General features: G+C 40.9%; 1 protein-coding gene across 3 annotated transcripts; it reads right to left on the bottom strand.

Moving 5' to 3' along the window:
- Positions 1 to 148: 148 nt before the first annotated feature.
- LOC100028993 (zinc finger protein OZF-like) lies at positions 149 to 21,931 on the bottom strand. Of its 3 annotated transcripts, none has more exons than XM_007492580.3 (3): positions 21,703 to 21,931; positions 21,073 to 21,176; positions 149 to 10,953 (listed from the first exon to the last, which is right to left on the bottom strand). In XM_007492580.3, the coding sequence occupies exons 2-3, from the start codon at positions 21,104 to 21,106 to the stop codon at positions 9,434 to 9,436; spliced, it is 1,554 nt and encodes a 517-aa protein (XP_007492642.1). In that variant the 5' UTR covers positions 21,107 to 21,176; positions 21,703 to 21,931; the 3' UTR covers positions 149 to 9,433. The 3 variants fall into 3 exon arrangements, with proteins under 3 accessions (XP_007492642.1, XP_056652831.1, XP_056652832.1); XM_056796853.1 differs by having other exon boundaries at positions 21,694 to 21,924; XM_056796854.1 differs by lacking the exon at positions 21,703 to 21,931 and adding an exon at positions 21,486 to 21,605.
- Between the last annotated feature and the right edge of the window lie 165 nt (positions 21,932 to 22,096).

The following is a 22,096-nucleotide window of genomic DNA, read 5'->3' as shown; positions in this document are numbered from 1 at the left end:
CAAAGGATAGAGCAGAGAATATTGACAAATTGAGTTTTAAGACTGAGTAATCTTGAAGGTTGAAGAGGTTTCTGGAGCATCATAGAAGTCCAGAGGAGGGCAGCTAGCAGAGAAATAGCGAAATAAAATGAAGCAGACACAATAGCACTTTGATTTTTTAACACTAAGGTTTATTCAAGCAAAGATATCCCTGATATGGACACATCCAAAGTGGCTTTGTGCACTTCCCAGCAGCTTGCGTGAATTGGGGTGTCTTGTCAAATCTGGGAAGCTAATGTGGGGTTCTGGCTAAGGACTTTTTATTGGTTTACATTACTTGTCCCTGACCCAAGTCTAACTACATACAGCAGTGGGTCTCAAAGCAAAACCTCCTGCAGGCTTAGTGGAATACATCCCCTGGTGGCTCATGTCCAATCTTATTCCTGTACCTTGCCATAGAACCAAGAGCCAGCTAACTCTACTCCACATTTACCCAACAAACCTTACCCAACAAATATGGTTTTGAACACAGGCTGTCCTCCATCTCTCTCCTGTGGCCAGATAACACAAAATAACCCATTTAGAAAGAATTCGCTGGTAAACAGCCAGGGGAAATAGAGTCTTATTTTCATGCCTATAGTAAGGCCCCTGAATCTCCACACACCCATATTTGCTGCTTTGATAAGCTTTTCAATATGATTTCTGGTGACTGAAGACTTTCATATTCATAAAATGTTTTTCTCAGGCCAAAATTTTGAGAGATTAATATGTGTGACCTTGAATAATCTTCCCACACGAATTATGTTTGTAAGACTTAATTATAGAATGCATTCTGTTGCACGATTTTCTTTTGCACGAATTAGTTTGACTAGCTTTTGCCGATAAGCCAGCACGAATCAGAGAAACAGGTTTTATTATACAAAGTGACACAGCCCAGGAACATGTGCTGGGAATGCATCATTCACAATTCAGCTAGTAGTATTTATACATGAAACAAAGAGGGAGGGGGGAAGGATGGCTGCTCATTATAGTGCAGCTGGTTACACAAAGAAAAAGGAAAGGAAATGTTAAGGAAAATGTATTATCACTAGATATAGGAGATAGAGAAGGGATGTGTCCCTGTTAGTATAGCTAGTTTCATTAAGTCAAAGGGAACTATATATATCAGGCTAGATAAGCGATGGGGACATTCCAGAGACTATTGTGTCCTCTTTTCTTAATTTTTAAAGCAATTAAGTCTTTTGTATCAATGATAAGAGACCAGCAGCTGGTCCTTCAGTTCTCGTAGGCGTCATACACAGCAAAATTGCAAATACAAAATAAAATAGCCAGTTATGTTCTCCCAAACATTCACTTTTAACAATTTCTCCTTTGTCGCTAGATAAAACCATTTTTAATCTCTGGGCCATCTGATGTAAGAATGAGATTAAGTCATCTTGTATAGCAAAATAGGCAACTTGGTCCAAAGAGGATTATAGCGGTTATGCAATAAAAATATGCAGGCTAACAAATCATAGAAAAATCTGAACATTTCCTTAAAAACTAATTATCATGCCAATCAATAAATCAATCAACGGTACTAAGAAAATCTAAGGAACAAGAAAATGCAGATAAAAAAAACTGAACAAAACCTCTTTGGAAGGTCATAATAATTTCTAAAAAAACAGGGCCCTCAAGGCATAATAGACAATAAATATATTTCTGCTGTCAGAGGGGAAAACCAAAACAGAGAATGGACCATAATATCCACTTAGAAAACAGATTTCCTTTTCCATCATCTTGGGTTTAACTTCATGAAGTTGTCTGCTTCTGGGAAACACTTTCCCTAGGACGTTCCGTTGTCAAAGTTCTTGACCACCGTCCACTGTCCTTGATCACGATCCACAAATGGTCCAGCTTGATCTACTTAAACTGAGACACGTATGCCTGAATCAACCTCGTGGTGTCTTTAACTGAGGGGTTAGTTATCAAAAGTGCATGAAATAGGACTTTTCACCTTGTTTACAGAGTGTTTTTGCAGAGGTATTTCCTTGACCACTTCCCAGGTTTCAAGTCACTTATGAAGATAATTCTGTCTTTAATCTGTTGGTGATAAGACTTAATACAGTTTAGTAAGGCTTGACAAACCCAATTACATTGGCTTTCCAATAACTGGGTCACATGGATAAAGTCAGTACACGTCTTACAGAGTTAACCGTATGCACGTCAGGGCTATAAGGAAGAACATCAGATTAGGTCACCTATAATTCATCTGGAAGTTTGGAGTTTTAAAATAGTCACACACTATTTTTTGTTTCAAGTTTCCACAACTGCAGAAAGGATCATGGAGGTCCTGACTTTGTACAACAAGTCCTTCTGTCTCTTGATACTGCCAGAGAAACGGGGAAAAAAATTGAGCTCCCATTTAAGAAGCATTCCCCAAATAGGATATGAATGTTTAGTTTTGGTTTAACATCCATTTAATCATCTCGCACATAATGAAATGCTTTGGAGAACTTGCCCATTTAATGTATGGGCTTCAACAAATGGAGGCAAACCTTTTCCTAAAGCAGTGCTTTAGGATTGTGTGGCTGTAAAGGCTCATTGTGTTTAACAAGTCTTTTATCCAACTACTTTGTAAAAAGTAGTCACACATACTATGGGAAAGTGAAATGATCTTTGGCCATTTGCTAAGGGCAAGCAGCAATTTCCACTGAGGAACAAAAAATATGAATTCTGTACTTAACTGTCCCCGTATTTCCCCGGATGCTTAAGTTACTAAGAGTTTTAGTTCTGACGTATAAAACCATAAAAATAGAATGCTTCTAGAGAATGGCAGAGAATTTTACCTAGCCATCATTTGTTTTTCCAGAGTGTCAAGTTAATGCTTTCAAAATCTCACCGAACCCTTCCTGACCTATTATGTAGTCTGCCAAAGACCCCAAGTATTTCTCTTTTCTTCTCCCAATACATGTGAATACATAATGTCTGTATCTCCAGGTACAATAGTTTAAATTGTCTTGTGTGAAAGAAACGGATAGCATTTATTTCCTCTTTATCCATTCATTTTTTAAAATCATAATTTAAGTTTCTTGGCAACCAATTAATAACAATTCGACATATGAAAGCCTCAATTCAACTTGAGTTCTTATAATTACTAAAACATATCCAAAAACGGTTCCTAAAACATATCCAAAGCCAGTGTATTTAGATATTTGTATAGCTAAGCATATGTTAAATTTAAATGGACCGGAAAAAGCTCAGTAATTCCTTATTATCTCCAGGATAAAATCTGAAATATAACACTTAGGACCATCATTGTTCCTCAGACAACTGGTACAACAGCTAATGTCCTAAGGCTACGAATACAATTACAATTATCATATTTTTTTTTTTTACAAAATGAAGTTTACCATTTTATTAAAAAATCAAAGCTTTTCTCTCTTTATCCCATATCACACAATTTGTTCATGAGTGTATATATTCTCCTCATATCATTCAGAAAGAATGTGATACTTTAGGACATAATCTTATACATGAATATTTAAATATTAAAACAATGAACAAGATTTGTCCTGGTCACTTATATTAGACAGTTCAAATGAGGAGTGGCCACCAATTAATTCCAAGTAGTAAAAATAAAAGCAATAAGGTCCTTCCTCCCTGCATCCCAGTAGAGCAGCTCAGAGATGCTTGAGGATCGTGACACTAAAATTCGTGAGAACATTGTTCTGATTGGCTTACTCATGGTTGTAGGAAAAAAGGGAAGATCATGATTGTAAACAATATTAAGAATGTTCCCTCAGGTGTAAGCCTAAAGGCACAGACTAACAGTTCATAAATATAACAGGATAGTTTTCTTAGCTCTGACTTCAGGGAAAAGTCATAGTAATGTGTTAGAACAGACAATCATGCAATAGTTCCACATTTTTTCACAGGGCATCATGCCCAGGCTGAAGATCAACCATGTGGGAAATTTTGCTATTCAGAAAGGAAAAAGCACAACTGAGGCAAGAGGATCCTGCCATTATCTTCGTAGGCTGTCTTTTCTCAGTCTTCCCAGGTATTTATAACCACCGTTTCTCAGAATGCTTCTCTTTGAGGAGCTCATGGATTTCTCTTGATAGTGGATCACTAGCTGAACAGTCAGTCAAACAGTTATGCCTCGATTCCAAGGCCAGAGCAAATTAAATTTTAGTCCCAAGAGGTTAAACTTCTTAACATAGCAAAATTCCACTATTCATATCTTACGAGGATGATAGAGCTATTTTTGTGTGTGGTTACGATAACATCCAGCCAAAATAAATCATTAAAAAATGTATCCTTGGTAGTACATACAAGATGTTAAAAAACGGCACCTTTAATTCATGTGTGATTGTATACTGAGACATCCTGACATCACAGCAGTTAGTGAAGATTAAGAAAATAATCACATTGTAGGGTCTACACAAAATGTGAATAAATGCTAGAGTTCACTCAGAACGGAGGAAGACTGGCTACTATCAGCATAGGTATCCTAACGTACCATATTAATGTTTAAAGCAAAAAGAAAAACATTCTCTCTGGACCCGATACTATATTGGCTCAAATATATAAGAACTGAAGCACATATTTTTCCAGGTAAAGTTTTACCTAGTTCAGTTGTCATAAATGTTAATATTAATAATACCTTTTTTGCTATCTTAGCATTTACAGAGTCTTTCATTGCTACATATATTCTTTCAGGTCTTTCTTCCACAGAACTGAGAAGATTTTATGAACTTGGCCAAGCTGAAGATCCGAAGGATCTGGCAAGTCCTTAAACAATTTCAGATAATAGGAACATACAAGGTCTTTAGGCTTTTGCCAAATTCTAAATAATTATCGTCACTGGTCATTTTTAAGGAAAATATACCCAAGCAAATACTTAAGATGGTTTTTTCACCAAAGTGATAATAGTCTCTAATACGTGATAGCTCAAGTTCATCATTTCACAGCATTCAGATGAAAAAAGGAGTTAATCTCCTAATAATACAAATGTAGTAAGTACATTCTAGGTATCCTTTTTCAAATCAAGAGCATTTCTTATATGGTTTCCCAAAACCACAATGTGAAAAGTTAGGAACATAATAACATGTTCCAATATCATGGACTTAAAAGACAAAACACATTGCCCAGTCAAAAAGAAGCAAACCAACCCATCAACTCAGCAGAAAGCATTCTGAATTATCTTACAAAGAAAACCATTTCATCCACCAATTTTGGCATCCTATATTAGTTGCATTCAGAGACCAGTAATTAAAATCCAATTGTCATGGATAAGGCCTGGAGTTGGACCTGGGTTCAAATCTTGACTCAATCATGTTCTAATTTGGTAATCCTGAGCGTGAGTAAACCCAATTGCCTAGTGCTTGCCACTCTTCTTAGAACTGATTAACAGAAAGGGTTTTAGGAAAAAATTGAATTGCCTTTATACTTACAAATATGGCATCAGCAATTACCTAGATCATGCTGTAAATAGTAATTTTCCTTGATTTACCAGAAGCCAATATTGAATTAAAAAATCTAACTGCTCAGTCAATTTTGCTTCATGATTTCGGCTACTCTTCCACATGATCGAGAATATCAAAAGCAGTTAAATAAAACTTGGCAATCGTGAGAAATCTCAAAACTAACTTCAACTATCTCAGGAGGAAACAACACTTCTCCAAATGTAATAATCATTGTAGAGGCAAAGAGACTTTCCTAGTCTCCTCTTATCTAGACTAACTAGGATTTAAGCTAACTTCTCTGTAATACTTTACCACCAATTCTTGGCTTTTCTTTTGACCTAAGATGAGGACTATGTCAACTTGGGTAAAGAAAATCGCTATTTTGTATTCCTGCTCCTTGAGAAATCCTAACACTTAATTCTCAATGCCTTCTAATTAAGCTTGTATCCACACTGTATAAGTACAAATGTTCTCCAAACATTCTTTAAATTTCTCTTTCTTCTCTTCAAAACTTAAACTTGAAAGATAACTAGGTGGGGCTCAGTGGACAGAGGGCCAGGACTAAAGAGAGGAGATCCTGGGTTCAAATTTGACCTCAGAGACTTCCTAGCTGTGTGACCCTAGGAAAGTCACTTACCCCAATTATCTAGCCCTTACTGTTCTTCTGCCTTGGAACCCATTCTCAGTATCAATTCTGACAGAAGAAGGTATGGATTTAAAAAAACCAAACAAACCAAATTAACCTTAATTTCCACTTTAGTGATTCAACCTTTCACTTCCCTTCTCTACTTTCTCAATCTCTTTCACTTTTATTTCCCAATCATATCCTATTCCCTTCCCAAAACTAGTTTTCTTTATATCACCCATATCTCTCCTTTCCAAAGTTTATTATACAATTCCAATTAACTGCAAAACTTTTACTTTTTTCCTGATCAAAATGAAAGTCAACATTTACAGACAATTCCTTGTTTTGTTGGGTAAAACATTTCCAATTTGCCCCTTTAAGGACTTGCAAATGCAGGTTATTTTGATTTCTTTTTGCTTCTTATATAATTGGACAATGAAATTCTATTAAAAATTAAAATATTCCTTTAAAATGAAATTTTGCTGATTGAAACAAGCCTGCTTCTCTAAACTGTATAGGATTGTGAAGAACTGCACTGTGGTTCTTTAGCACCAGATATTTAGAAACTGTAGACTTCAAAAACATTTCTTTCCTTTTAAATGTTTAAGGCTTTCTTAGTTTCCCTAGTTGGGGAAAATCACCTTCCACTCTTACACTTTGTCACTCTTCAAGGTAAAGAGAGGATGGTAATGAGGTTAGTGTTGTCTGTATGTAATTTTGACAACGTTTTCATTTTTTAAAATTTAAGAGCATTAGTCCCCAAATTCACAAGGTTATTCCAGCTTTTACAAACCACATTTTTAAAACCACATTTTGGAAATTCACAATAAAGAAATCACATTTCAACCACAAATTTAGTCTCTAATTAATTTATAATACATGTATGTGAATGGGGAAAGGATTTCTTTTCTCCTTTTGTGGTTATTCCTAAGCCCACCAGAATTAGGAACACAGAAATAAGACTATCTTCTGAAAGATTTGAAATTTGTGACATAAATGTTTTCATTTCCTCTTGCCTATGGACCGTTTACTGGGAATAACACAATTTAACATTGGAATGGGCTGGAAATCTGGGATGAATATCCTCTGTTAGTGCCAGGGGTGATGGCAGGTTATAATAGTGACAAGTGAGAAGAGTGAGAAGTCATTTTAAATTCTTTGCTCCTTTTACATTCTTCAAAACATCATTCTTGGCCAGAACTCCAGTTCAAGGTAGCCAAAAGTTGTACCTGGTGGTCTTCCTGTGTCTGAGTCTCTATCATTTTTACCTTTCTCCGTCTTCAAACCACTCATTAAAGACAAAAGTGACCAGGAAGGGGATTTCGGTGACAGGTTTTTCTTGTCCCTCAAGGGCAAGGTTGTAAAGGACAATGGTATTGTCCCTTAAAAAAATTAAAATGGAGGCAGCTAAGTGGTACAGTGGATTGAGAGTCAGGCCTAGAGATGGGAGGTCCTGGGTTCAAATCTGACCCCAGACACTTCCTAGCTATGTGACCTTGGGTTAGTTACTTAACCTCCTACTGACTTACCCCTTTTGGCTCTTCTGCATTGGAACCAATACACAGTATTGACTTTAAAATAGAAGCTAAATGTTTAAAAAAGAGGAAAAAATAGGGTACTAACTGGTTAACTGGTATCTCCAGAGAGTGGGGTATTTGAGACAAGTGGTGGACTAGAAGGAAAATTGACAAATGTTAGTATTCATCCTCTGATAAAACCACATGAGGAGGTGGCTTTCTCTTTTCCCCAAGAAAAAAATTCATTAATTTTTCACAATTTGGATGACAAAATTTATGCATTTTGAGATCTACACAAATAAACCATTAACTCGTTGGTTTTGGAAAATGGACCTCTATTTTTTCTTCTAGCATCTGTAAGGCTTCATAATTAAAGGTACCAAATAATGGTGAGAGCCTTTCAGTAGAGTAAGTCTAGGCTGGTCATTTAATTTGACAGAGTATGAGTTTAGACTTAGAGAACAGCCCTTCCTAGAATTTTTTTTCCCAATTCATCAAAATGGATCTCAAGACACTATTCCAGAACAGAAACTTCAACTAGATCCGATAATGATGACTGATTACTCAAAGTAAAATTGAGTCTTGGGCATCATTTTTATATGAGGCTTACATATCAGTTTCATAATATTCATGTCTGGGATTATCCCTGTGACCATGAATTGATGGTCAGATGATCTGTTTGATCTTCGCCAGTTTCCTCTAGTTCTGCCCCAGGTATAGCTTTTCCAAGGGTTCCTTGGTAGACTAGACTCAAAATTTAACCAAGAATTTAGACAGGAAGGTTGATCAAAACACTAAGTAACCCCAAAGTACACAAAGCCAGGTCACACAATACAAAAATACACGAAATAAAACTAACCTGTCTCTGCGGACCTCTTGATTTGGAGCACAAAAAGTATTAGATTGCACCTTTATCAGCTTTTTCAGTTCCCCATCTCTAGAAGTTCCTGAATTGGTGAACTGATGGTATATGGTAAAGGTTGAACTGGCTGACCCAACCAGGACTGACAAAATTGTGGCATGAATTTTCTTCTTTGTTTGACTGGCTATTGCCAGTAAGCCAGCACAAATCAGAGAAACAGGTTTTATCATACACTTTGCAAGTGATGCAAATGTGTCATTCACAATTTAGCTAACATTATATATTACAGGAAACAAAGAAAAAAAACCGATGGCTATTCATTACAGTGCAACTGAGGTTACAAAGAAAAACACATACTTGTTAAGGAAAATGTGTAAGATTAGCTATAGGAGATAGAGAAGGAAGTGATGTGCCCTTGTTAGTATCACTAGTTTCAATAGGTCAAAGGGAACTACCTGTCAGGCTAAACAAGGGAGACTTTCCAGAGATAGCTGAGTCTTTCTTTTTCAGCAATCAAGCCTTTGTACTAATTTGAGGATGAAAGAAAACATTGTAGAGAACCAACTATTGCAGCTGGTCATTCATTTCATGCAGGGTTGCTACACAAAAAAATGGCCAATACAGAACAAAATGGAGTCAGTTATAATCTCCAAAAAATTCATTCACTCTCAACAATTCCCTTATGGTAATTAAACAATGATTGATGTTTAAAGCCTTTCCCACATTGATTACGTTTACAGGACTTTTCTCTGGCATTTTTCTGGCATTCTCAGGTTATATGCACCTTGCTGGAAGAGCTTTCCATGTATTCATTTTAATCATAAGGTTTCTCTGAGCTTAAAAATTAATATTTTCCCATATTCATTACTTTTGTAAGTTTTTCCAGGATAAACATTTTGGTGTCAAAGATGTATGCTCCAGCTGAAGGCTTTCCAACATTATCACATTAATATTTCATTCTTCTACAAATTTGGGGGGAGATAAATAAGCAATTCACTGATCAAAAAGTTTTCCCATATTCATCATGTTCATAAAGTTTCTCTTCAGTATGCTTTTTCTGGTGGGAAGTAAGTTGTGTTCGGAGAATGAAGCCCTTTCCACATTTACTACATATATAAGGTTTCTCTCCCGTATGAATTCTCTGGTGGTAAAGAAAGGATGAATTGTGCCTGAAAGATTTCCCACATTCATTACATTCATAAGGCTTTTCTCCAGTATGAACTCTCTGGTGGTTAGTAAGTGATGAGCCAGAGCTAAAAGCTTTCCCACATTCATTACATTCATATGGTTTCTCTCCGGTATGAATTCTCTGGTGGAAGGTAAGATGTGTGCTATGGACAAAGGCCTTCCCACATTCATTACACTCATAAGGCTTTTCTCCAGTATGAATTCTCTGATGGGAAGTAAGCTGTGTATTCACTCTGAAGGCCTGCCCACAATCATTACATACATATGGTTTCTCTCCAGTATGAATTCTCTGGTGGTAAATAAGAGATGAATTGGAGCTAAAAACTTTCCCACAATCCCTACATTCATAGGGTTTCTCTCCAGTATGAATCTTCTGGTGGGAGGTAAGATGTGCACTCTGGATGAAAGCCTTCCCACATTCATTACACTTATAAGGTTTCTCTCCAGTATGAATTCTCCGGTGGTAAGTAAGGGATGTACTAGAGCTAAAAGCTTTCCCACATTCATTACATTCATAAGGTTTCTCTCCAGTATGAATTTTCTGGTGGGAAATAAGATGTGCACTTTGCATGAAGGCCTTCCCACAGTCATTACATTCATAAGGTTTTTCTCCAGTATGAATTCTCTTGTGGAAAGTAAGCTGTGTGCTCTGATTGAAGGTTTTCCCACATTCATCACATTCATAAGGTTTCTCTCCAGTGTGAATTCTTTGATGGGAATTAAGCTGTGTGTTCCCTCTGAAGACCTTCCCACATTCATAACATTCATAAGGTTTTTCTCCAGTATGAATTTTCTGGTGATAAGTAAAGGATGAATTGTATCGAAAGGTTTTTCCACATTCGTTACATTCATAAGGTTTCCCCCCTGTATGAATTCTCTGATGGGAATTAAGCTGTGTTCTAAGAATGAAAGCTTTTCCACATTCATTACATTTATGAGGTTTCTCTCCAGTATGAATTTTCTGATGGTACATAAGTGATGAGCTGAAGCTAAAAGTTTTGCCACAGTCTTTGCATACATGAAGTTTCTCTTTAGAGTGGATTTTCTGATGCTCGGGAACATGTTTATCCTGCATAAAGTCTTTTCCAAATTCATTGTAATCATGTGTTTGATTTACATTATATACTATGTGATCCTGAAAAAGGTTTGAATTACACTTGAATGATTCCCCACATTCATTGTGCATAGAGGGTTTCTCTTCATCATAACTCCAGTCTTCTCCCAACTTGGCACACTGGAGATCATCTTTTGAGTACTGTTCCTGTGCTGATGCATCCATAACAATGTCAACCTTTGAAATAGATTCTTTTGTTTCAGCTTCAGTTTCCCAATCTGAAATGAATAAATGAAACATTATTTACATATCCATAGGGGTGACTATTTATAAAGGTGTTTTAACATAAATTATTTCATTTAATCCTTTTGAACAATCCTATGAAGCAGTCTGGGGCAGGTATTGTTACATTTGGAGGCTCAGAATAAATTTGGCTGATTAGTAAATGACCAAACTTCAAATGAGGGTAGACTGGAACAACAATGCAAATCTTCTGCCTAGCAAGGCTCCTTCTACACAACCAAACTGTTTCTATATATTCTTATAAATAAGGATAGAAAGTGTAATAATTAAAATAGTGGTAGACTTAAATTGTAGTAGATAAAAGAGTGGATGTTAAATTGTGACCGCAGAAAATATGGTTTCAAGACAGTGTCTTGTTTTAAATCAAATATAAGGTGGTCGCCAGGGAAATATTCCCAATTATGAAATATATCCAAGTCAACTGGATTTTATAGAGATTTTAATTCATACAAATGAGGAATTAAAGAAAGAGAGAAAAAAGGAAATAATGAGAAAAGGATAGGCCGGCCCAGGGCAGCCCTGGCCAACGCCCTAGGAGAAAGATCAGTCAGTCCTTAATCACTCACCACAAGATCTGTCCAAGCAAGGATTCTAGTGAAACCAGGCCAGCTTCATCTCAGCTGACTCCACCAGCTCAATCCTGAATCTGAATGTGAATCTGAGTCCGACTCCCCTCAGCTCCTTTTCTGAGCTCCTTTTCAAGGGAAATTTCTCCTATGTCACCTCCCCTAAATTCTTACATCTACTAATCACAGTAGACGTTTTCCAAAGGACAGACCATTCTTAATTCACACCTAAGTAGTCTAAACTTTTGAGGAATTCACGCCTGAGTAAGATCTCACCTCTTTGCCTTTTGCAAGTTCACAAGTTGCCTGACCTTTTACTTAGCACCATTTTGTATTAGTTCTAAAAATAGGCACAGCTTAAGAACTTTTTGCCTTATTATAAGTATGGGTTTAAGTACTTTTCATTGTTCAGCAAAGAGTTTACAACTTTTTCTTCCCCTAAAGTATGCTTAAGTAGGGGTGGAGTAGAGTTCTCACATTCCTGATCTAAGTAGAAGTCTCACATTCCTGATCTAAGTTCCTTCATTGTTTAAAGTGGGGAATGGTCTTAACCCAACCTTATGAAGTAGGGTCTGGGAAATTCTAAGGTTCACAAAAGTCAATTTTGAGAGATACTATATGAACAGGTATTCAAACTGAGTAGGTTCCAAAATCCAGGTCCCAAAGAATTATGTCACAGTGTACCAAAACCACCTGCAAGTGTATCTTATTCTCTGTGTAGGAGCTGCCTGCAGTTCCTATTTAATTTCCTCGTGGGTGGTTACCTGAGAAGGAGAATGGAGACTGAAGGAAAATGGATGAAGAGGTAATAGAGATAGAGAATAAAGACTCAGAGACAAAAAGTTAAAACATGAGGGGTGTAGCAAGCTCTGGTGATGCTTCTCAAGAGCAAGGGGCTGGCTCACACATGTCCCCGAACTTTTATTGGAGGGTTTAGGAATGTGGAGTGGGAGATAACTAATGAATATGTGACATGGCATATATTTTAACATTGGTTGAATTGACGATCACCTAATCAAAGAGGAGGAGGCTAGTCAAACAGGTGACTTGGAAAGGAATGTGGTTTAACAAGGTGTGAGCTAGGACTCTGTGGCCAATAATGTCCTGCTCAGAAATACTTTTGTCCCTTGGGCTGAGGATTTAGAAATGCAATAAGCAGCATGGCCATGGGTCTGGCATATGACCACATAAGATACAATATCAAGACATCAATCATACTTCCAAGATGCTAATATACCTGCTATACTACACTCTGAAAAATCATGAAGAACAAATGAGTTCCTAGAATTCTGAGAAATATAATTTTTTAATGGGGAAAGAGGCAGATTCTGAAAACTATAACTGGCTAAGGTGGTGGCCAGTGTTACAGTCAGGCAATAGTATTGAACCTGAAATCAGAGTATGTCACTAAAATTTTTAGCTTCCGTTACCTAATTTACAAAATGGGGATACCAATACCTAAAGGGATGTTATAAGGATCAAATAAGTGCTTTGTAGAGCCTCAAGAACTAGACAAAGATCACTTACCATTTTGATATCAGTGTCTGATCAAATTTGAACATGCATTTTGAAATGAGTTCTTGCCAATCATACTTCATTTCTTTACTAATGAGAATTCATCCTGCTTTATCAGGAAAGATGCCTTAGCCATTATGGATCTCAATTTCAGTGGCATATCGCACACATCTTTTAGGCTATCCTTTGTTGATGTGAGGAATGTTCCTAAGATATACTACAGTTATGCAATTTGTGGCTAGTTGAAATACCCTATCTAAAGAGTATTGTTTTGCTAGATTGATATTACCCTGGAAAGAAGTGTCTATTGCCACATACACAAAAGGTTATGTACTTACTCTCTCTTCCTTATTTTTATCAGACTTTAAAACCAAGAAGACATACTAATCATAATTGTTACTGACACAAAGCTAGGAAGGGCAACTAATACACTAGATGATGGAATCCAGATTTAAGACTTAAAGGAAATGGAATAATTTGCTAATTATCTTCAAGAGCTTCAAGGACATGTGGTTTTCTGTGTGAATTCTTGCTCTCGGGATACAGATTTACAACCCTCTGCTCTTTAGTATTTCATTGTCTAGCATTTCTGTGGCCCCAGAATTCCATCCGTTCATGGATAATCTGGTAAAGATCTTTACTGAAGTTGCTAGGTAGGCCATATTCACAATGACCAAGGCTACATCTTCAAGTTTAGCAGGACCCTGTACAATCTACCCTCCTGTAACAGAAGCTGAGATTGCTAAGGGCCACATACATATCCTAATGAAGCATTGGTGTAGGACTTCTGTGGAGGAACCCTAGAAGCAGGATGTAAAGTTTAAGTGGGATTAAGCTTAAAATTTGCATTTATTTCATGCTGAACGATTTATTTGTATCATTTCAAGAAAGTAAAACCCACTAGAAAACAGCTTCAGCTCAAATGAATAAGTATCTGGTCGTCTGATAATGAAAAACACCATATGCAATAATACATTTGTTTTATTATCATTTTGACATGGAGGGAACAGAAGGAGGCAAGAGAGGGTGTTACAAAAAAAAAAAATCAGTCACACAACCTTCTCTGGTCAGAACATGGCTGCAGAGGATCGGCCACAATTTAAAAAACTGACAAATCACTCTGGACAAGGACAAGGAAAGATGGTGAATCATCAGGAGACCATAACCTGGAGCCTGACTAAAAGGTCTGACAATGTGTATCACATAGAAAACTTCAAATAAGATATGATTGCTGTTTTAAAATAGTTACAGTATTGCCAACTGGTATCATGAAAATAATAGAAGAAATGAAAAAGGAATTCACAGCTTGGCACAACAGGTACAAAACCATTCTCAAGCAACAAACTCCCTGAAAATTAAAACAGACCAAATACAAGGCAGTGACTCCATAAGACAAGAAGAAATGTTAAAATAATCAAAAGACTGAACAAAATTAGAAGAAAATGTAAGGTATCTCCATGTAAAACAGATAAAGAATAAAAAAATTAGAATCATTATTATATTTCTAAATCATCATTTTAATACCTGAAGTCCAAGACCAAAAAAGCCTAGACATCATATTTCAAGAAATCTTAAAAGAAAACTGCCCAGAACTCTTAGAATCAGAAGGTAAAGCAGAAATAGAAAAGAATCCACTTGTCACACCTCCTGAAAGAAATCCCAAAATAAAACCTCCTAGGAATATCATAACCAGAATCCAGAGAAAGAAAAAGTACAAGTAGTAGGTAGAGAGAAAGTACCAATGAACTACAGTCACGACATACATGATTTAATAGCCAGCACTACAATGGAGTAGAGAACTTGGAATATGATATTCCAGATGGCAAAGAACATTAGATTCTAGTCAAGAATAACTTACCCAATAAAACTGAATATACAGCTACAGAGGGACAAAAAGACCTTTAAAGAAATAGATGATTTCCAAGTCTACCTGAAGGCTTAAAAAGGCCCAAAGCTGTGAAGAAAATGAGAATTCAAACACAGGAGTGAAGAGAAACATAAAAAAGTAATAAATGAACAATGAGAAAAGATTAAATAAGGATAATTTGCTTATATTCAAATAAAGGGAGATAAAATGTGTTCCTTCTGGACCATATCATCATCAGAATTCATAGAGGAAGTCCAATGAGATCAGGTATGGAGGTAATTTTATTAGGGCTTGATGTTCTTAATAAAAAGACTAGAAAGAGGAAGAGGAATTGGGGTAGAATTGGGGAGGATGGATGGGGAAGACAACTGACACTTGAACCTCACTCTCATCTGAACTAGTGAAAAGAAAGAATCCACATTCTTGCACACACAATAGGACATTTCCCTTAACAGGGAAATAGGAGGTAGAGGGAAGAAGGGAGAGTTTAGAGGGAAGGTAAATTAAGGCAGAGAGAACTAGTCCTAAGCAAAATAAACAAAGGACATGCAAAAATATTTATAATTCTTTTTGAGGTGGTAAAAATTGGGAATCTGAGGGGGTAGCCATTCATGGGAAATGGATGAACAAACTATGGTATATAAGTGGGGTGGAATACTATCATGCTAAATGAACTCTTATCAATCAATCAGGATTTCAGATGATTAATGATGAAACAAGCTTCTGCTTCCTGAAAGAGGACTCAGAATGCAAAAAGAGACAAGCCAAAGCAGTAGTCTGTTTTGATTGACTATAAGTGTTTGTACCAACCAAAAAAGGGAAGTTATAGGGAAAAAGGGAGAAGATAACAGTGTTATCTAAATGAGTTTTTAAGAAAAGTTTTCTCAACACAGTAGCAATGTGGCTTATAGAAAAGGGCGCAGAATTGAGAACAAGGAGACCTGGAATCTAGTTCTCATACTGAGGAAGTATGAAGCCCTGAAAGAATCACTCAGCTTTCTGGAATTTCAAATATGAAAAATGGAAAGGCCATTCCCTGGCATCACTTTGCCTCACATCTTCTTAGGAGGACAAAATGAAATTTTAAAACAGTGAAACACTCTGAAAGTGAAAAATCAATGGTATAAGCAGAAATATGAAAGGCAGGGCATGTGGGAACAGAGATAAGGAAATGATTGGGCTGTTCAGCACTCCCTAAGAAAGAACAGCAATGGAATCTCTGGCGGTCCTGGCTTTTGAGGAAAGAGTTTTGGACAAAGCTGGAACAAGGCTAGATACATCTGTTGTCTGTAGAAAGACCCCAATGTCTATGACCATTAGAGATCACTCCTACTCCTGTAGTCCAGAGAGTCTCCTATTCTATGGCCCATAGAATACTATTATAAAAATGGAGACTTGAATCCAGGACTTCAATCCCCAGAAGTCCTTGCTCCACTTCCCCAGAATGCTTTGTAATCTCACTGAATTCTCACCTGGGCTGAGAGCTAATTATGATATAAAGGGTCTCTGCCATAGGTGGGCTCGGTTCTCTTCCTGTCTCTGCTGGCAAGCAGACGCGTCTCATGATGTGAGTGAAGTGGAATTGGGCCTCTTGGCCCACCTGGCACGTGCCTTTCTTACTTGTATATTCTTAAATTCTCAACCTTTAATAAACCTCTAAAAATATAATACTCCTTGCAGAGAGAAACTAATTTCTACCATGCTTCAGTTTACCCAAATTTTTAACCTTTACGCTATCATACCCACTGCCTAGAGAAGACTCCCTACACCTAAGGCCTAAGAAAGATCCCTATACTTTTGGCCCATGGAAGGAAATCTGGCTACATCTGCAGCTTGAGGACCCCTGAGTCTGCAGGCCCTAGAAAGATTGTTGCATAGGGCCCTTAGAAAGTTTCCGAAGTCTTTCACTCACTCAGGCCCTACCTACATTAAGTTCATCTTTCTGTTCATGTGTATAGGTGCTCTGGAAAGCCCAGCACCTCTGATGCCCATCTCTCACCCCTCCCTCTCCTGTGGCTCCACCCCGGCAGATGGGCTAAACCAGTTGGAGGATAACTGCCAGGCCCCAGACTTGACAGTGAGTTAGGGGAGTGGTAGAATGAGCACACTTTGTTCCACCAGCCACAAAGGCAGCTGAAGCAGGTACTGTGGAGTATTCAGAGCTTGGTCAGACATTGAGGATGCCAAGGTCACCTACTGCAGTCCAGGTCATCACCAGTTTATTTCACACTTTGCTGACTCTGGAAGAGAGACGAGGCCAGCAAATCTGTGCAATTCCGCCTCATTTAAATCCAATTCACCTGCAAGTCAAGACATCATCCTTGTGATGCTACAGATTCTCTTTGAAATCAAAGGATGAACAACTTTCTGTTCAGCTATGGTAGGAGGATAGAAGGTGGGGCCTGGAGCAATATATGTTTCTCACAGTGTGGGAAATTCCTTTGGGCCCTCTTGTTAGCCTGGACCTAACGAGCAAGAGCCGCGTAGCCCTGGAAGCACATAGTTCAGGCCTTCCCCCAGAGAAATGAGGAGAGAACAGCAGTGATATGAATCCCAGTATAGCTGCAGTGGGAACAATTAAAACAGCTCACGTTCAGTGTGGGCTTTCAGAATCTCATCAGATAACATGGTGGGCAGAAAATATTTCAGCTCCATTGCAGGAGACATGGAGGCTTAGCTTCAATGAATAATCAATAAGATGCAGAAGGAACTCCTCAATCCGGGGTTGCCCCAAACTTCCAGACAGCTGCTAAAATGCTCTGAGCAAAAAAAAAATTGTAAAGGCACGACTGGCATTAAATGAGATTTTGTTTTGCAAAGAGAAGAGAAACAAAGAGGAAAATCTATTTTGGGTAAGAGACCAAAAACAAAAACAAAACCTGGTGCCTGGAATACAAACTATGGGAATTCTGAGGATGGGAACACTGTACCAGAGAACTGGGTGTCTCATATGCACCTCAGCATCTAAGGAAGAATGAGGGGTAGGAATTTCATGGCTCGAAAACATTAGGTCCTAAGTTTAAACGTCTCCTACACTTCCTAGTTGATCTATGTGACAATGGGAAGCGAAATAAACCTCTGATCCTCAAATTCCTCACTATTAAAAGGAGAATAATTAGCTGTGGCGCTTGGGTGACACTGAGAGATAGCAAGGTGTAAGTAAGGCCCCAAAGTCCTCCCCTGCTCTGTACTGCCTGGGTGACCCCAGGGCACCCCAGAATGACCTTAGTGTGAGAGCTGGGCTGCTCTCCAACACAAAATGGAATGAGGGGTGACCTGTGCTGGGAAGGGGAGCTTCCTCATCAGGGGTCTGCCCCCCAATGAAATCCCAGGCCCCATTCCAAGCCCGATGATGGTCTGAAGCCACCAGGGTACGTAAGACAAACCTATGAAAGGAGCTTCACCAACTTGACAGCCTGGCTCCAATGTTGGCTGGGGCGGTTCTGCTCTGCTGGCTGAGACGCAGGGCACTGACTTGGAGAGACACTGCATGCAGAGGAGCTGGTGGAGATAACGGGCTTTTCGGGAACAATGATGCTTTGCATCCTTGCCTGAGAGCTAAAATTCCCCAGAGCATCAGTGAGTATTCTTCATTCTCTGCACTCACGTTTTCCAAAAGAAGATGTGGGAAAGGACAAGTGGTGGGGAACAATCTCAGAGGATGCTCGTTCCCTGAAGCCCAGAAACCCCACACATTCTAGGAATCATGTGAGAACTATGCAGGAAGTACATGCCCCACAGAGGAGACCCTCTAAGAGGGCCCCCAAGCTCAGGGCCAGAGAAGCTCCAGGTCACACAGCCAAGGGCTGGAAATGCACCTCAGGAGAACACACAGGGCCTGCTTACCTGTGTCAAAGGGGGAGCAGATGAGAACTGGGGGGAGGGGAGGAGACAAAGAAGCAGAATGATCCAGCTTTCCTTTGGGTTCATTACTGTCCAGGAGAACCAGCTTCACTCTGGGAAGCAGAGGACAAAGGCCAAACAAAGGGAGCCCATCCCCAAGGGAGGACTTGCTAAGTGAGCAACCAGCTGCCCTCAAAGAGGCAGAGCCACCAGCTCCAAGGGCTCAGGGTCACCACACATCTTGGGGCCTGGCCAGAGGCTCACCTGGCTGCTCAAGGACCAGCACAGGGAGACACCCTGGGGATGAGGGGGACACCTGGCATCAGCTGCCTTTCTTCAGAAGCTACAAAGGCTTTCACAGGAACAGACTGTGCTGCTGGCCCCAAAAGGCAGAAGGAAGAACAATGCCCACATGGAAGGGGCCCCAGAGGCAAAGGGGGCTGGGGGCTCCATGGAAGGAGCAACATCAGAGGCAGCCAGGGGGGAACAGAGCAGGGGGAAGGGGGTGGAATCATCCCTGCTCAGCAGTATCCTGGAAGGGCTGCCTTTTCCTAACTCTGAGACTGTGAAGTCAGGCCACAGCAATTCCATTCCCCTCTGATGGAGGAGATCATCAATATGGTTTGGCAACTTCAGGCCTGGCTGAAGGAGCAGCCCCCAAGGGCACCACTGAATGGATCCAGGTCAACCCAGACCAAGACTTCCTAGTCCTTTGTGTGTCACAGGCTGCTCCAACAGTCTGGGGAAGCTGAGGGACCCCTTCTCAGAAAAATGTGTAGAAAAACTAAGGAAACCACTTAGGACATCACAGTCACTGGGAGGGCCGGGAGAGACACTTAGATAGTGCTTTACAGCCTCAAACCCTTTCTGGATAGCTCTTGGAGGCAGACAGTTGAAGTGACTTGTCTAGAGGGGGCCACATGCCCACTAAGTGTCTGAGGCCAGATTTGAACTTGGGTTTTAGGACTCCCAGGCCAGTGCTCTACCCAGGTACCACCCACCTGCCTCTATATTACACTGAATTCCATTATCCAAGTACTTCAAAAGACAAGTTTGCCGATGCCAGGTCAAGAACCTTGTCCCGGAGGGAGAAGCTTCTGCCCCTGGCCACTAGGTTCAAGGGTGTTAGTCCTGGGGAGAGGCCTTGATGCTTCTCAGCTCTGAGGAACATCAGACACTCTAGATGAGAGGACCCAGACTTACTAAAGATTCAGCAAGCTGGAACAACAGACCCAAACCAGTGAGCCACATTGGTTAGGCTGGAAGAGATGGCAAGTCATGCAACTGAAGGTTTTGTTAGTTCTTTAAAGCATCATTGGAGGGAGAAAAACAAGTCAAGAACAAAGGTGGGGGTGTTAGTGGACCACAAGCCCCACCCTGGCATATGATGGCCAGGAAAAGCTGCTCTGTCTATCCATTCTTGTGATTCTACTTGTTTCATTGGCTCTGAATTTCTTAGAAAAAGATACCCCTGAAAAACTGCCTTTGGGTGGACCCAATCATGGCATGTGAGGCAGGAAAGGAGTCCCATTGGCCATCTAGCACCTGCCATACATGAAAGGAATCCCTCCTCTAACTGAAGTCCCAGAAAGAAAGGAAAAGCCATCCCTCCAGGAAGCAGCTCAGCCACCTCTGGACAGAGCTCATGGTTACCAAGCCTGACCAGACATCAGCCTCAAGGGGCCTCTCTGAACTTCCCCCAGGCTCCTCCTCAGGACAGCCCCTGGGATGCTTGAGGGAAGATCCCAAGACTCCCCCTGCCCCCTCACCCCAACAGTCTCTCTAAAGACCTCCACTGCCTTCACCTGGTTCCCACATGCCATGGACTCAGGGCACTGGCCCTCCCTCCTGGCTGGGCCCCCTTCTGCAAGCTCTCCAGATTCTCAGGCACCTTCATCAGCAGGGAGGCCCAGAACTGAGAGCACAGGACAGTGAGAAGATCGCCTTCCTGGGAGGGCTGCACCCCGGAAATAAAGGGGGGCATCTGGGGCTGTGTGTGTGCAGAAAAGAGATCTGTGTGTCCCTAGAGAGCAGAGGTCCAGCCTGAGCCTAAAAAAGGACCCCACTCGTGCCAAGTTGCCCAGGCTTTGCATGAAGGTGTCACAGAGGGAGAAAGACTACTGGGACAGGTGACTGACTACCTGTGCATGATGGGAGCTGAGGAGGGAAGAAAAGAAAGAGGGAAGATGGTACCTGCCCTCCTGCACCAGGGTCTTGCCTGCCCGCCTGCCTGGCCATCCCTGAGCCCTCCTCCCTCCAGGTGCCCGGACAGCTCCAAACCCCCAACCTTCTGTGCCCCTCACCTCTCTCCTCCAGCATGAGGTCCAAGGCCTCCATGGTCACCACACTCTCACGAGTCCCGGGCTAGGGGCTCTGGCATCACGGGGGAGCCACAGGGCCCCTGGAGCTGTGGGAGAAGGGGTCAGGGAGGTCAGTGCAGGGTCCGGGTGTCCAGGCAGCAAAGGCGCGGCGGGGGGCCCCGCGGCTCCACCGACAACTGTCCCGGTTGCTGCTTGAAGGGGAGATGGGAGGCCTGGGGACGGGGCACTGGGGGTGAGTCGCGCGAGGCCGAGGATCCAGTCTGGGCATACGCTCAGATGCTGGACCCTGGCCCCGCTCTCCCGCCCCCGTCTCTCACACGCACTCGCTTGGGCATGCAAGTGTGCTCCCGCCTCTTTTCACGCTCGGACGCTCGCCCTAGGACTCAACCTCCCACCTTTACAAGCTGTACCAGTAACTCCGGACTAAAAATGCCGGGATACTAGGGGAACTGCTCCTGCGAACAAGGCACCCCAGGAACTCCAGTCCCACAGCTTCCTGTCCCACCTCTCCTCTCAAGCGCAGGAAGAGCTAGACACACCACGTGACGCTGAGCCCTCGTGAGGGATTCTGGGAAATGGAGTCCCCGAAGCGCGGTGACTCACCGATCTCACCTCATCTCAGGGTTTTCCAGAACGGCCTTCGGGCCGGCAGCCGATGACTGTGGGGACCGTGAGGCGGGGGCCCGCCTGACCCCTACCCCGCCAGCAAGACCTCTGTCCGCTCCCAGAGCCGCCTGGTCCTCGGACAGGTGGGTCAAACCCTGAAGGACAGCCCCGCGAGAAAAACATACACCCAAACACACAGCCTCACCTCCCCGCCCCTTCCCCCCACGTGATTTCTGATTGCCTGAGATATTTTCGGGCCTTCCCCCACAGACAGAGACTCTCGCTCCTGATTGGTTTATAGACTTGCCTGTTTTAACTTTAATATGAGGTCTAGGTCACTTTGTTTTGTAAAGGTCGCCGTTTTTTGGGTGCCTCAGTTGGCCCGAGAGCCTTAGAAACG

This window comes from Monodelphis domestica, chromosome 4 (assembly GCF_027887165.1).
Source record: "Monodelphis domestica isolate mMonDom1 chromosome 4, mMonDom1.pri, whole genome shotgun sequence".
Classification (NCBI taxonomy): Eukaryota; Metazoa; Chordata; class Mammalia; order Didelphimorphia; family Didelphidae; genus Monodelphis; species Monodelphis domestica.
Note: the sequence above shows the minus strand (reverse complement) of the source record. Positions and strands in the feature narration are given on the sequence as shown.